Source organism: Mobula hypostoma, chromosome 29, assembly GCF_963921235.1.
Source record: "Mobula hypostoma chromosome 29, sMobHyp1.1, whole genome shotgun sequence".
Lineage (NCBI taxonomy): Eukaryota > Metazoa > Chordata > Chondrichthyes > Myliobatiformes > Myliobatidae > Mobula > Mobula hypostoma.
Window position 1 is genome coordinate 6152751 of NC_086125.1, and position 15215 is coordinate 6167965.

Consider the following 15215-nt stretch of genomic DNA (forward strand, 5'->3'; position numbering starts at 1 on the left):
ATGAAGCTATTTTTCATGTCAGTCTAAATGAGGATGTGCCACTTATTTGAAAACTATATTCCTCTTGAAGGATCTCAGCCCAAAATGTCAACTGTTTACTCTTTTCCATAGATGCTGCATGAACTGCTGAGTTCCTCCAGCATTTTTGTGTGTGCTGCTTTGGATTTCCAGCATCTGCAGATTTTTTTTTTGTGTTCCCAATCCTAGACTTGTTCAGCCAGGAGAAACGTTTTTCTGCATCTAGCGTTTCAAGCTCTGTAAGAATATTGAGTGCTTCAATGAAATTGCTTTCATTTTAAACTCCAGAGAACACATGCCTTGTCTAAGCCGTACCAGAATTACTGAGATATTGACCTGCTTTCCTGGATTTGATTTGTATTGAGTTGTGTCTTCTGTAATATGTGTATATGTGTATTGAACAAGAGTAGGTTATGCTTACTTTGTTATTTGGCCTTAATGATGCTTGCTTCCAGGTTCACACGTGAAGATTGCCACTTAGTAATGAAAGAGAAGTGCTGGAACCTGGAGATTAGAACCATTTTTACAAGGAGATTAGATGTCAGTATGTCTTATCCTGGTTTTCTGGACTTCTTGAGGAATTGCACACTAAAGAATTTTTGGAGGAAGACTATATTTTGTTTTGCAGATTTTAGCCATTGCATTTAATGACAAGGAATTCCTTTTGACACTTTATTCAGGAGTCTTGCACTTGGAGGTGGCTTGCTACTGCTCTTGGCTGAATTTCGATCAGAAGGGAAGACTATGTTTGCGGGTGTGCCCACCATGGGTACTAACTCCCCACGTCAGTACATGCAGCTCGGTGGTCGTGTCCTACTTGTCCTGATGTTTATGACTTTGTTGCACTTCTCCGTGAATGCGCTAATGGTGAGTAATTTGAAAGTTACCCCTCTTTAAATTGCCAAATGCTAATTAATTTGGTGCAAATTAAGCTGTGATGTATTAGTCAAGGGAGGTCTGGACAATATAGTAAACTTCACTGAATGATTATATAGCAATATTGTTGAATAAGTTGCAGCTTTCAGCCTGTGTTATTTTTATCAGAACTGGATTCAACTTTTGGATCCAATTACGAAGCAGAAATAAGTCTTTGATTTTGCACTGTGTAACTACCTGTCACCTTTCCAATCTCAGTTATTGTGAATAATCCTGGGTGGTTTTGTTTTAAGAGTGTAACATTGGTTTTGAAACCAGTCAATACCTAGCTCGTTGAGTAAATAGTGTCACCTGCAATACTGCTAATGATTTTCATTAATGTGACTCTTGATTAGGTGCATAACACTGTTCCAAAAAATAAACCTTAGCAAATTTAAGGCCTATATTTTAATAATTAGTATCAGCCAAATAGTGATTTAATTTTTGGTTTATAATTGATATAGAGGATATTCTGATCCTAGTTTGAATGCTTGAATCACCATGCTTATCCACACTAATTTATTTACCAGGCTTTGTCCACTCACCTTTGATTTCTGTTAGTAATTTACATTTCCTGTCAACTTTCTCAGCTTAGCTTTATGTGCTAAGATAGATATAAAGCTTGAGGTGTACATGATTCCATTCCAGTCCTAGATAGAGTGGACATGGAGAGGATGCTTTCTGTAGTGGATGAGTCCAGGATCAAAGGGCATAGTCTCAGAATTGAGGGGCATTGCTTTAGAACAAAGATGTGGAGGCATCTCTTTAAAAAGAGGGTGATGAATTCTGAGGAATTTGTTGCCACAGACAGCTGTGCAAAACAAGTCTTGGGTATATTTATAAGTTCTTGATTAGTCAGGGCATCAAAGGTTACGGGGAGAAGACAGGAGAATGAGGCTGAAAGGGATAATAAATCACCCATGATGGAGTGGCGGAGCAGATTCAATGGGCCAAATGTTCTAATTCTGCTTCTATGTCCCCAGGACTTGTGGTTTTATTTGTGTGTGAGTGAAAATATTTGGGTGCCTAATGATGTTTGGAGAACCTGTAATGTTCCTCAATCTGCGAATGTACCTTTTGTTCCTTACTTGCGTGTTTGTTACTTCCTAACTTAGCTGTTCCAGCGTTCCAAGTTCTACTGTGTAAAGTTAGTCATCTAAAAATCTGGTGTCCATTTCATCACATGCCAGGTCCCATTCACCTATTAGCCATTGTGCTGTAGTGGTTCCTGATTAAGATATTCTCCTTGCTTTTAAAATCGTAGTATTTGATTTCAAGTTCTTTTGTAGTTTCAATCCTCCTGTAATTTTCTCCAACCTCTTTGCCCTCTGAAATATCATTCAGGTTTCTGGATCTCAGTGAAAATTAATTGCTCCAACATTGACAGCCATGTCTTTAGGTCCTAAGGACCTGAGCTTAGAACATCCTTCCTTAAGCCTCTCAATATATATCTTTTAAGGTATTCCTTAAATCTCACTTCTCTAACCATGCTTTCAGCCTGTCTCTTTGGTATCTATTTTTGTCAATGCTCCTGGGAATTACTTAAGAACATTTTTGCATCATAAAAAGCTTGAACAAATAGATGAAGTTATTATCCATATACAAGCACTACCAGGTTGCAAACATCCAACTATGGACTGCCCTAGATACAAATGGCCTGTCATAATATTATTAAATTGAAAATTCTAACATATATAAACGGCAGAACTAGTTTCCTGTCCTCGCTTTTAGTAATTGTTCTTATCAATCTTAGAATATAAGACATAAGAGCAGAATTAAATCACTCAACCCATTGAGCCTGCTCCACTATTCAATCATGGCTATTTAATATCCCTCTAACCCCATTCTCCTGCATTCTCCCCATTAATCTTGATACCCTTACTAATCAAGAATCTATCAACCTCCATTTAAATATACCCAGTGACTTGGCCTCCACAGCTGTCTGTAGCAATGAATTCCACAGATTCACCACCCTCTGGCTAAAGAACTTCCTCCTCATCTCTGTTCTGAAGGGACATCCATGTATTCTGAAGCTGTGTACCTAGCCTCAGACACACAGACACAGTGGGTGAAAATAGTCAATGTAATGTGGAAATATGTGAAGTTATCCATTTTGGTGTTCAAGATGGGAAAACAGTATCAGTTAGAGACTGGGAAATGTTGATATGCAAAAGGACCAAAGTGTCTTTATACACAAATTACTGAGAGACAACACCGAGCTGCTGGCAGTTAGCGAGGCAAATGATATATTGATTACAATGGCATTTGAGTACATCTGTAGACTTTACACATAGGGCCTCAATTACACAACACTTGGGAGTATACACTTCGGACAAAAACTCAGTTACAGATTTGTCTCCTTTGCAATGAGAGAATATACTTACCATAGAGGAAAAATTCTTCAGACTGTTTAGAGGAATGATTGCTTTGCCATATGAAGACAACTTGAATAGATTTGGCCAGTATCTTTTGGAATTCAAAACAATGACAAATCTCAAGGAAGCCTACAGAACAGGAATGGGCCGTTCAGTCCACAATATTGTACCAAACTAATTAAGCGAATGGTACCCATTTGAACTAATCTCTGCTGCACATGGTCAACATCCCTCCATTTGTGTGTTTGTTTGGCATCTTACATGCCTCTATTGTATCTGACACCACCACCGCTCCAGGCTGCGGTTTCCAGATGCCCTCCACTCTGTGTGAGTTGGGGGGAACTTTGCACATCTCTTTTGAACTTTCCCCCTCTCACCTTAAAGCCTGCCTTCTAAATTTCAACCCCAGGGAAAAAGAAGTTATCTAATCTACCTATACTACTTATAATTTTATATATTTCTATTGGATCTCCCCTCAGCTGCCACTGCTGTAGCGTAAACAACTCAGGTTTATCTAACATTGTAGCACCTGCACTCTGTTCCATGGTAAATCTTCTCTGCACCCTCTCCAAAGCTTCCATATCCTTGCGTCTTATGTGCTTTCAGTGCCATTCATTATAAATCTTAGGTATTACCATAGCTATAGATTTTTGTATATATGCCAACTTATGGACAAAATTGACTTGTAGATGCCCATAAAAATATAACCCATTCGTTATGTAGGGATAGCATGTACTGCTGAGTGCTATTCCATCTTACCTACTTTTGGCCATCAGTCTAATCCTGTCGAGCGAGCAATTGTACAGATAATGATACTGGTTAGTGAGTCATAATATTCATTGGAATTTAGAGTGCTGCTCACCATACCTTTCAAATTATGCTTCAGCCTTGAAAAGGCTGACAGGTTGAATTTGACTACCAAGATCCTTAACCTTAGAAGATAAAGTATAATGAAACTGAAGTATTTAAAGACGATTAAAAGTTTGATCAGTTTAGATAGATAGATAGATATACTTTATTGATCCCGAGGGAAAATGGGTTTCGTTACTGCCGCACCAACCAAGAATAGAGCATAAATATAGCAATACAAAAACCACAAACAATCAAACAACAAAATGCAAACTATGCCAGATGGAAAATAAGTCCAGGACCAGTCTATTGCCTCAGGGTGTCTGACCCTCCATGGGAGGAGCTGCAAGTTCGATGGCCACAGGCGGGAACGACCTCCCGTGCCACCCAGTGTTGTATCACGTTGGAATATGGCCGAAGTCCAACAGCAAAAAGTTCAATATCCGGTCTACAAACACGTTCCTCGATCGTAATATGACCCAGATTGCACCATCTTTTGTTAACCAGAACAGTAAGCACCCAACTCCTTTATGCTTACCGCTCTCATATAGAGGGATAGAGAGAGGAACTATTTCTCTGAGAATAACAAAACGTATCTTGATTTATCAGGTAGCACCTCACGTGGTCAAGTTTTGAAACTTATAGCCTAAAGTGCTGTTGACGCAGGAAAACTAAAAATCCATAAAAATTTAAGATTGATTATTGAGCAAGAATATGGGTTATACTTATACTTCATACTTTATTGTCGCCAAACAATTGGTACTAGAACGTAAAATCATTACAGCGATATTTGATTCTGCGCTTCACATTCCCTGGATTACAAATATTAAGTATTAAAAATAGTTAAAATTAGTAAATATTAAAAATTTAAATTATAAATCATAAATAGAAAATAGAAAAATGGAAAGTAAAGTAGTGCAAAAAAAAAACCGAGAGGCAGGTCCGGATATTTGCAGGGTATGGCCCAGATCCGGGTCGGGATCCGTCCAGCAGTCTTATCACAGTTGGAAAGAAGCTGTTCCCAAATCTGGCCGTACGAATCTTCAAGCTCTTGAGCCTTCTCCCGGAGGGAAGAGGGACGAAAAGTGTGTTGGCTGGGTCGGTCGTGTCCTTGATTATCCTGGCAGCACTGCTCCGACAGCGTGCGATGTAAAGTGAGTCCACGGACGGAAGATTGGTTTGTGTGATGTGCTGCGCTGTGTTCACGATCTTCTGCGGTTTCTTTCGGTCTTGGACAGGACAATTTCCATACCAGGTTGTGATGCACCCTAGAAGAATGCTTTCTACGGTGCGGCTATAAGAATTAGGGTTTTAGGGGACAGGCCAAATTTCTTTAATTTTCTCAAGAAGTAAAGGCGCTGGTGGGCCTTCTTGGCAGTGAACTCTGCTTGGTTGGACCAAGTCAGGGTTACGGGTGTGAGTCATCAGATAATTTAAGATACAAAGCAGCTATAAACTGACTAAATGGTGGAACAGGGTTATTGAACCACTTCTGCCTATACCACTCTCAGTTGCATCATGTAGTAAAAGACAATATAAAAATTGCAAGGGATACCGTTCGTGCTTTTCTGAATGGGAATACTCTTTTGAGTAAAGTGGTCTAATAGGCCATTTCAGAAGAAGTTCAACCACTTGATGTGTCTGGAGTCACATTGATAGAAAGCAATGATAGAGTTTATTTAAAAGGTGAAATGTTTCCTAGACAGGTATATGGAGGAATTTAAGGTGGGGGGTTATATGGGAGGCAGGGTTTGAGGGTCAGCACAACATTCTGGGCCGAAGGGCCTGTACTGTGCTGTACTATTCTATGTTCTAAACGTTCCTTTTTTTCCCCCTTAGATTCTTCAAGATATCGTTGGCACTACTTTGATAATCCTCGTGGCTGTTGGTTTCAAAACTAAATTGGCTGCGCTTACACTGGTCATTTGGCTCTTTGTGTTGAATGTGATTCAGAATCCATTCTGGCAAGTTCCTGTTTACAGACCCCTGCATGACTTACTAAAGTATGACTTTTTCCAAACCATGTCTGTAATTGGAGGCCTTCTCTTGGTTGTAGCATTGGGGCCTGGTGGAGTCTCGATGGACGAACATAAAAAGAAGTGGTGAAGGGTATCCTGCAAAGATAAATATATATTTGTGTAATTTTTTAATTATTTTTACTACCGTGAAGTGTCTGAAGATTTTTTTTTTCACCTGGTTTCTTTCATGTGAAATTTTAAAACCACGCATCCATTTTCCCTTTGCTGCAGTATTTAGGTATTAAATTGTGTTAAAATTGGAGCCAAAATTTACCAAGCAGCCAGCTGGTACAATCTTTTTCATAGTGCAGTCAGTATTGGAAGCTGATTGACTGGGAGATCCTTCCTTCCTCTTCAACATTTCAGACAATCTATTTAATGAATTCTATGAGCAAGGTGACTTCATGACTACTTAGAATAGTCTGTTAGGTTTAATAGTGAAGATGGACATTGAAGGCATGATGTCTCAAATGAGTCATCCAGTGATGGCTCACACACATTCCTCAATCTCAGTCCTTCATTTCAACTGCTATCATACATAAAATAACTACTGTATATCTTATTAAATTGGTCCACTTATCCGAAAATCCTATCATCTGACCATTTCAAATGAAATGAGTATTCGAATGCTATGAACCTTAAAACATGGAACAGCAACCTTATTACAGATTGAAGTGCCTTGCACTATAATGTGTTATTGTTATGAATTTCAACTTAGTTCTTACACTGAAGGCAACTTTAAGACCTATTTGTGTTCTTTTTTCTGGCCAGTCTGAAGACCAAATGTTTGGTTTTGCTTTTATTGTTTTAATTAAATGTCTTCAGGAAGTCAGCACCCGGCAACTGAATAAAGGGTGGGCACAATACCTGTACACTGTGACTGACTGAATAAGCAGTCAAGTACCCAATTGGAGCCAAGCTTTGTGTAACCCTTAAACAATCTTTTAGCAGACACTGTACCTAAAATGCTTATTGTTAATTCTGTTTTGCTTGTCCTTTATTAACTCCTAAGCTACCTTTTCCATCCTTGGAGTACTAATTATCTTTATTGGTCACATTTTATAAGTCAAAAGTTCTCCTATTTTGCCTTTGCCATTAAGCAACAAGCAAGTATGATGGACTGGTGCTGAGCAGTCTTCCTCTTCTCTTCCCCTATTGATTTGGAAGTGCCTATATTCTGTTGGGTGTTCATCTAGGAGAGCACAGCAAAAAGTTTAAACATTAAATATTCTACTGGGAACATAGTAACTATGTTTTGATTGCTGCATGGAGTTACCAGTAAAGTGAGAGATCTGATGGAGATTAAAATATTTTGATATTCAACCTTCTGTGGTAACCCTGTTGCTGTTAGCTTTCTGTCTGGAGTTGCAATAAGAAGGATTCACGACAGGGGAAAAGGCTGCAGGTCACACGTATGAAATCAAAGTTGCAAGACTTGCAAAACTTCAAGAGTTTCACTCATTGAAGCCTCTAAAACCTAAAGTATTGTTGGTACATAATTTGTCAAAACCACCTTATGCAGACACATAACCATTTATATATAGTTTTTAATATGTTTAGTGTGAATGTGTCTGAAGATTCTGCAGCAGTATATGTTGGCGATGCTGACTTTTGAATGTGTTGACATTGTGGCTGTATTTGCAGTTCTGGATAACATTAAATGCAATGGAAAACTTGTATATTGAATCTAAATTGTACAGTAAAGGAGGCTGACTTATTTTCCTTTCCGTATTTCCCTCTGAAAGCTCTGATTTCAGACCATAAGTTCTGGATCATTAAAAAATAACACATTCCTCCTGTATCTTTGCCCCATCATTTAGTTATGTCTCCTGGTTCCTGAACCATTCACTGATGGAACAGTTTCTTTCTATTTACAATACCAAAAACTATCATGCCTTTGAATGCCACCTACAATTTTCCTCTCAAATCTTTACTGCTGCACAAAATCCTTAGCTTCAGCAATCTAGTTGAAAGTCCTCATCCCTGCAATCACAGTGAGGCTTTTTGCATCCTTCCTTGTGTATTTACCTCAGCTGGACGCACTACTTCGTGTGTGAGTTACCAAAATAAACTGACAATAATAGATAAAGTCAGTTAGAATCATGATGCTGGCTGCATGGAGAGTTCTAGTGTGGATAGTTTTGTGATCATTTCGTTAATTAGCAAAACTAATTATGATTTCCTAAACTACTGCTTATTACTACCTGATGATTTTGGACTTACTCAAAGATGATTTCTCATGCCACCTTTCCCAGACCCTTGAATAGTGCTTCCGTACACTAACAAGGAGCTCTGGATTTCCCAATCTACCTCATCACAATCCTTGCACTTCATTGTTTACCTACAGTGCACTTCAACTGGACTTTGATCTGTCAGGGCTGGCACAAAAACAATTGTTCACTCTCTGTGACTGCAGTTTTCTGAAACACCAATACTACTTCAGAATATAAGGGCTTTCAGAAGACTATAACTAATACAGCCACCTTAGTCTTCTAAAAATTAGTTGCTTTATATTCTGCAAAACAACTAATTTCACATGACAAAATGCTGGAGGAACTCAGCAGGCCAGGCAGCCCCTATGGAAAAGAGTAAACAGTCGTTGTTTCGGTCTGTGACCCTTCTTGTGTGAGTGCTGCTTTGGATTTCTAGCATCTGCAGATTTTCCTGTGGTTGTAATTTCACATCATACTGCATAAGTCAATGTTACTAATTCTCATTCTAAAAATCAAGCTATGTGGGTCAGAGACTTATCAATGTATATCATCTTTGTTTTGTTTGGTACCAATTCTCCAATGGTTATGGTGGTATTGAACTCCATCCTTGCATTACTCAATATAAATCAGATATTTGTCATATCTTCCACTCTTGATTCAAAATATCCTTTTATATAGACTGTTCCCTGGTTAATGTGTAGGTCTATGAATGCGCTCTATGAATTTGATCTTGTAGCTGCTGTTTTGAATTTGATGAGCCCAATCCACATGAACATTAAAATCTACCATAATTGCCATTTTTACATGGTACAATTAGTTGTTGATTCCTATTGTATGGCTACTGTTTGAATGTCTGTACATCACTGCTATTGTTCTTTTCCATGCTGCTGTTAATCAGGATTTTTTAAAGCCTCGATCACATCTCATAGTTGTAAAGACATATCTCTTTGCCAGATATGATTTCCTTTAATGCTATGACATTGACACAGTTTTTATTTGCTACTGGTTCTCCTAAGCCCAGAACTGAGTGTGAACGTAACTGAAGCATTAAATTGATGGAGAACACTGCCATCTTGTGCCCTGATTTTAAAAACATCAAATATAAATCAAACCAGCTCTACTTAGCTGATGTTATTTATTTTTTTTACTGAGAGAGCTCACGCAGTCACGGGGAGAACGTACAAGCTCCTTCTAGGCAGCAGTGGGAACTGAACCTGGGCTGCCCATACTGTAAAACATGGTGCTAATCACTATGCTACTGTGCTGCCCTGCACTTAAGTTTTGCAAAATAAATTTATACTACGACTTGTTTCATATCATAAATTGATATGAAACTAGTTGAGAGGCATTGATAGTGTGAATAGTCAGAGGCTTCTTCCCAAGGCTGAAATGGTTATCATGAAAGGGCACAGTTTTAAGGTGCTTGGAAGGAGGTACAGGGGAAATGTAAGGAATAAAGTTTTTTACGCGGAGTGGTGAGTGTATGAAATGGGCAGCTGGCGACGGTGATGGAGGTGGATACGATAGGGTCTTTTAAGAGACTCCTGGACGGGTACATGGAGCTTAGAAAAATAGAGGTCTATGGGTAACCCTAGATAATTTCTAAGGTAAGGACATGTTCAGCACAGCTTTATGGGCCGAAGGGCCTGTATTGTGCTATAGGTTTTCTATGTTTCTATGAATATATTGGTTAAGAATTTATATAAATGGTCCGATATGATAAATTAAAAAAGATGTTGAGACACAAAAGGATACATCATGCAAATGACCAAAAGCTTAGAGTTCATTTTTGTTTTAAACTCCTCTGTGAATCACTGACAAAGTCCTTGTTCATTACCCAGCTCTTACTTTGATTTAAAGCGGTTGTGGGTTGCCTTCTTGAACTTTGTGTTGAAAGTGCTTCTACAATACAGCTAGATTAGGAAAACTACTGGTGAGTTTGGAAGAAAATCTGAGGTGAAGCAACAGATTAAGGGTGGGTATTCCAGAGTCTCATCACCTCACAGCTGAAGAAGTAGTTAGTAGTTTCCAACAAGGGCCACTGATGAAACTTGGGATGACCAAAACACAAGATATGGGAGGGGCGCCAGCTTTTGAAGGGTTGGGAGCTCAGAGATATTACAGAAATGACCGTAAAATATAGGAGCAGAATTAGGCCATTTCACCCATCACGTCTTCTCCGACATTTCATCATGGCCGACCCAATTTTCCTGTCAGCCCTGACCTCTTGTCTTCTCCCTGTATCCCGTCATGCCCTGACCAATCAAGAATCTATCAAACTATACCTTAAATATACATAAAGACTTGGCCTCCACTGCTGCCTGTGGTACAGAATCCCACAGATTCACCACTCTCTGGCTAAAAAAATTCCTCCTCGTCTCCATTCTAAATGGACACCCCTCTGTTCTGAGACTGTGTCCTCTGGTCTTAGATTGCCTCAACATAGGAAACATGCTCTCCACGTCACTCTATCAAGGCCTTCACCATTTGATAGGTTTCAATGAAGTCGCCCCTCATTTCGTGAATTCTAGTGAATGCAGGCCCAGAGCCATCAGACGCTCTTCATATGACAAGCCATTCAATCCTGGAATTATTTTCGTGAACCTCATTTGAACACTCTCCAGTTTCAGCACATCCTTTCTAAGATAAGGGGCCCAAACCTGCTCACGATGCTCCAAGTGAGGCTTCACCAGTGCTTTGTAAAGGTTTCAACATTACATCCTGGCTTTTATACTTCGGTCCTCTTCAAACGTATGCCAACATTACATTTGCCTTCCTCACCACAGACTAAACCTGCAAATTCCACTCTTTGTCTCCTGCCGATCAACTACAGCTTCATCCATGCAAGAATCTTTCCTGTAATACCATGGGTTCATTGCTTGTTAAAGCAGCTTCATATGTGGCACCTTGTCAAAATCCTTCTGAAAGTCCAAGTACACAACATCAAGTGATTCTCCTTTGTCTATCCTGCTTGTTACTTTGAAGAATTCCAACAGATTTGCCAGGCAAGATTTTCCCTTGGGGGAATTATACTGACTACGGCTTATTTTATCATGTGCTTCCAAGTACTCTGAGACCTCATCCTTAATTATCGACTCCAACATCTTCCCAACCTAACTAGACTAACTGGCCTATAGTTTCCAACAGCCCCTCTCTCTTCTTGAAGAGTGGAGTGACATTTGCAATTTTCCAGTCTTCCAGAATCTAGTGATTCTTGAAAGATCATTACTATTGCCTCCACGATCCCTTCAGCCACCTCTTTCAGAACTCTGGGGTGTACACCATCTGGTCCAGGTGACTTATCTACCATCAGACTTTTCAGTTTCCTAAGAACCTCTCTAGTAATGGTAACTTCACACACTTTATGCCCCCGACACTTGGAACTTCCACCATACTTCTAGTGCCTTCCACAGTGAAGAGTGGTGCAAAATACTCATTCAATTTGTCCGCTATTTCATTGTCCCCCATTAATACCTATCCAGCATTGTTTTCCGGCGGTCTGATATCCACTCTCCTCTTTATACTTTAAGTATCTGAAGAAACTTTTGATATCCTCTTTAATATTATTGACTAGCTTACTTCTGTATTCCATCTTTACCTTGATGACTTTTTTTTCCAGTTGCCTTCTGTTGGTTTTTAAAAGCTTCCCAATCCTCTAAATTCCCACTTTTTTGTTCTATTATATGCCCTCTCTTTGGCTTTTATGTTGGTTTTGACTTCTCTTGTTAGCCATGGTTGTGTCATCTTTCCTTTAGAATATTACCTCCTCTCCCATGCCTTCCAAATTGTTTCCTGAAATTCCAGCCATTGCTGCTCTGCCATCATCCCTGCCAGTGTTCTTTTGCAATCAATTCTAGCCAGCTCCTCTCTCATTCCTCTGTAATTCTCTTTACTCCATTGTAATACTGATACATCTGACTTTAACTTCTCAAATTTCAGGATGAATTTGATCATATTATGATCACGTTTTCCCCTAAGGGTTCTTTTACCTTAAGCGCTCTATAATTAATTCTGGTTAATTGCACAATGCCCAGTTCAGAATTGCTGATCCCCCTTGTGGGCTTAACTATGAACTGCTCTATAGAGCCATCTCATAGGGACTCTAGAAATTCTCCATCCTGTAATGCAGCAGCAACCTGATTTTTTTTCCAATCTACCTGCATATTGAAGTCTCTATGACTATTGTAACATTGCCCTTTTGGCATGCATTTTCTATCTCCTATTGTAATTCATAGGACATGTCCTTACTACTGTTTGGGGAGGGGGGGGGGGTCTGTATACAACTCCCATCAGGATGAAAAGGGACTGGAAAACAATCTGAACCCACGAGTTAAGAGAATGCCGGAAAGATTGGTGTTCTATGTTCTGTTTGATGTCTGAACCTATGTGCTGCTACAAGCAAGGTCAAGTTCACATTTGTTGTCATTCTTTAATATTATTGTCATTCAACACATGTACGTCATCCAACCAAACAATGTTCCTCTGGACCAAGGTGCACAAGACTGTGCATGATTCACACACAACACAAAGTAATGTTACCATGTATAAATTAACATATAATAAAATATATTCCATGAGATTGACATTTAGCACAAGGTGCATTTACAACACAGGTTTAAAAAGTATAATGCCACTGGTACTTTCTACATGATGAGACCTTGGTGGGGGCAAGGAGTTCGGGATTCAGCCTGGAGGAAGAAACTGTTTCTCATCCTAACAATCCTTGTACTAATACTATGGTACCTCTTTGCCTGATGGTATGGATTCAAAGTGATTGTGTTACAGAGAGGGATCATTGACGATAAATATCTCAGATAGTTGGAAGAGAGACACCAATTGTAGTTCTCTAAATCATTTGTAGATTCTTGTGGTCAGATACCTTACAATTCCCATACCAGATGGTGATGGTACTTGGCCCCCTCCTCTACGTGCTTTACATTTATGTTTGTGTGGCTAAGTACAACTCCAGCACCATATACAAGTTTGCTGATTGTATACTGTTGGTGGCTGAGCTGCATCAAGTGTACAGTTGTGTGTCAGTAGTGGGCTGTGTAAGTTCCTCAACGGTGCCTGTACCTCACCATACTTGTGCACATGACAATAAACTCGACAGACACTTGAATGGAGTTGGTCAGTGTTAGGATACGGGTTGCAGAGTTCAGGAAATCAACTTTCAAGGTAACCATTTGGCCCCTGATCTACCCTCTTCTCATTATTACCATCAAGGAGGAGGTGCAAAAGCCTGAAGATGCACACTCAACGTTTCAATAACAGCTTCCTCTCCACCAGCAGATCTCTGAATGGATAATGAACCCATGAGCACTTCCTCACCCATGTCTATTAGCCCTAATTCTTTCACCTGCCTATACTGGAGACAATTGACAGTGGCAGTTAGCCTACATTTTAACACATAGAACAGTGCAGTATAGTACTACCCATGATTGTGTGCCAACCCTCTAACCTATGCAAAGACCAATCTAATGCTTCCTTCCAGCATAACCCTCCATTCTTCTTTCATCCATGTGCCTATCTAAGAGTCTTCTAAATGTCCCTAATGTATCTGCAGCTACCAGCACCTTTGGTGGCGTGTTCCACGCACCCTCCACTCAGTGGGTGACGGTTGGGGGGGGGGGAAGCTACCTCTGTCAGTCCTCTATGCTTTCCTTCAATCACTTTCAAATTATCTCCTCTCATATTAACCATATCCTTAGGAGATGTGAGGTGGCAGGTAGTGTTGTAGTTAGCACAATGCTTTACATTACAGGTGACCCAGGTTCAATTCCCACTGCCTCTTGTACATTCTCCTTGTGACCACGTGTCTCCTCCAGGTGCTCCAGTTTCCTCCCACAGTCCAAAGACATATCGATTGGTAGGTCAATTGGTCATTGTAAATTGTCCCGTGATTAGACTCGGAATAAATTGGGGTTTGCTGGGTGGCATGGTTCGAAGTGCTGGACGGGCCATTCTCAATGAAAAAACAACCAGAGAATGTAGGAGAACCAGACAAGGAACCTGTAAACTCCATGCAGACAGCACCCAAAGTCAAGAGCAACCCAGATCACTGGAGTAAGAGGCACCAATGTTGTTTTTCTTAAACAAATAAATGAATCAATTTTCAAGCAATGGAAATGAATCAAAGCTCACAGAATTTCACAGCAAATATGTGTGCAGTACTGATGCTTCCTGGTGGTTACAGCTCATCAGCATATTGAAGGCTTATCCATGGTAAGACTTACTGTAGCTGGGTCTTGGAGAGTTACAGGTAACAAGGAGTGATTGTCGATTCTTTCCCAGAAATAGAATTCTCCCAGCTGTGGCCGGTGATACCCACCATTCTCATTTTGAATTGTTATTTTACTCATCCGAATACTTCACTAGGAACAGTTAATTCCCTTCAAGCATTCAGTTCTTGAACCAGCCTGCACAACACTAATCACCGCTATGACCTCTTTGGTCACTTTGCACTAAAATGAACTTTGTTCTAAAATATTTTAATGTGCAATTGTATATAATTTACTTCTAATAGTTTTTCTTTCTGAATGCTGCTGACTTGATGGTGCAATGAATGCAGGTACTTATGCAAATAACAAAACCTGGAGTTGCTTTGTTATTGTCACATGTACCAAGGTTCAGTGAAAATCAGTATGCTGTTCATACAGGTCAAATCATTACACTGTGCATTGAGGTAGTGTAAGATAAAGCAGTAGCAGAATGCAAAAAAAAATTAACAAGTACACAGGAAGTGCAATGCAGATAGACAATACGATGCAAGATCATGAGGTGGATTCTGAGGTTAAATGGTAGCATTGTGGTTAGCACAACACTAC

General features: G+C 39.7%; 1 protein-coding gene across 1 annotated transcript in view; it reads left to right on the top strand.

Annotated features, from left to right (window-relative positions):
• The window catches only part of LOC134339316 (surfeit locus protein 4-like), a 29451-nt gene extending 19976 nt beyond the window's left edge, over nucleotides 1-9475 (top strand). Inside the window, exons 5-6 of the mRNA XM_063035718.1 lie at nucleotides 699-885; nucleotides 5997-9475. Coding sequence (XP_062891788.1) covers nucleotides 699-885; nucleotides 5997-6263 — 454 coding nt within the window. The 3' untranslated portion in view covers nucleotides 6264-9475. The remainder of the gene's footprint in view (nucleotides 1-698; nucleotides 886-5996) is intronic.
• Nucleotides 9476-15215: the final 5740 nt, after the last annotated feature.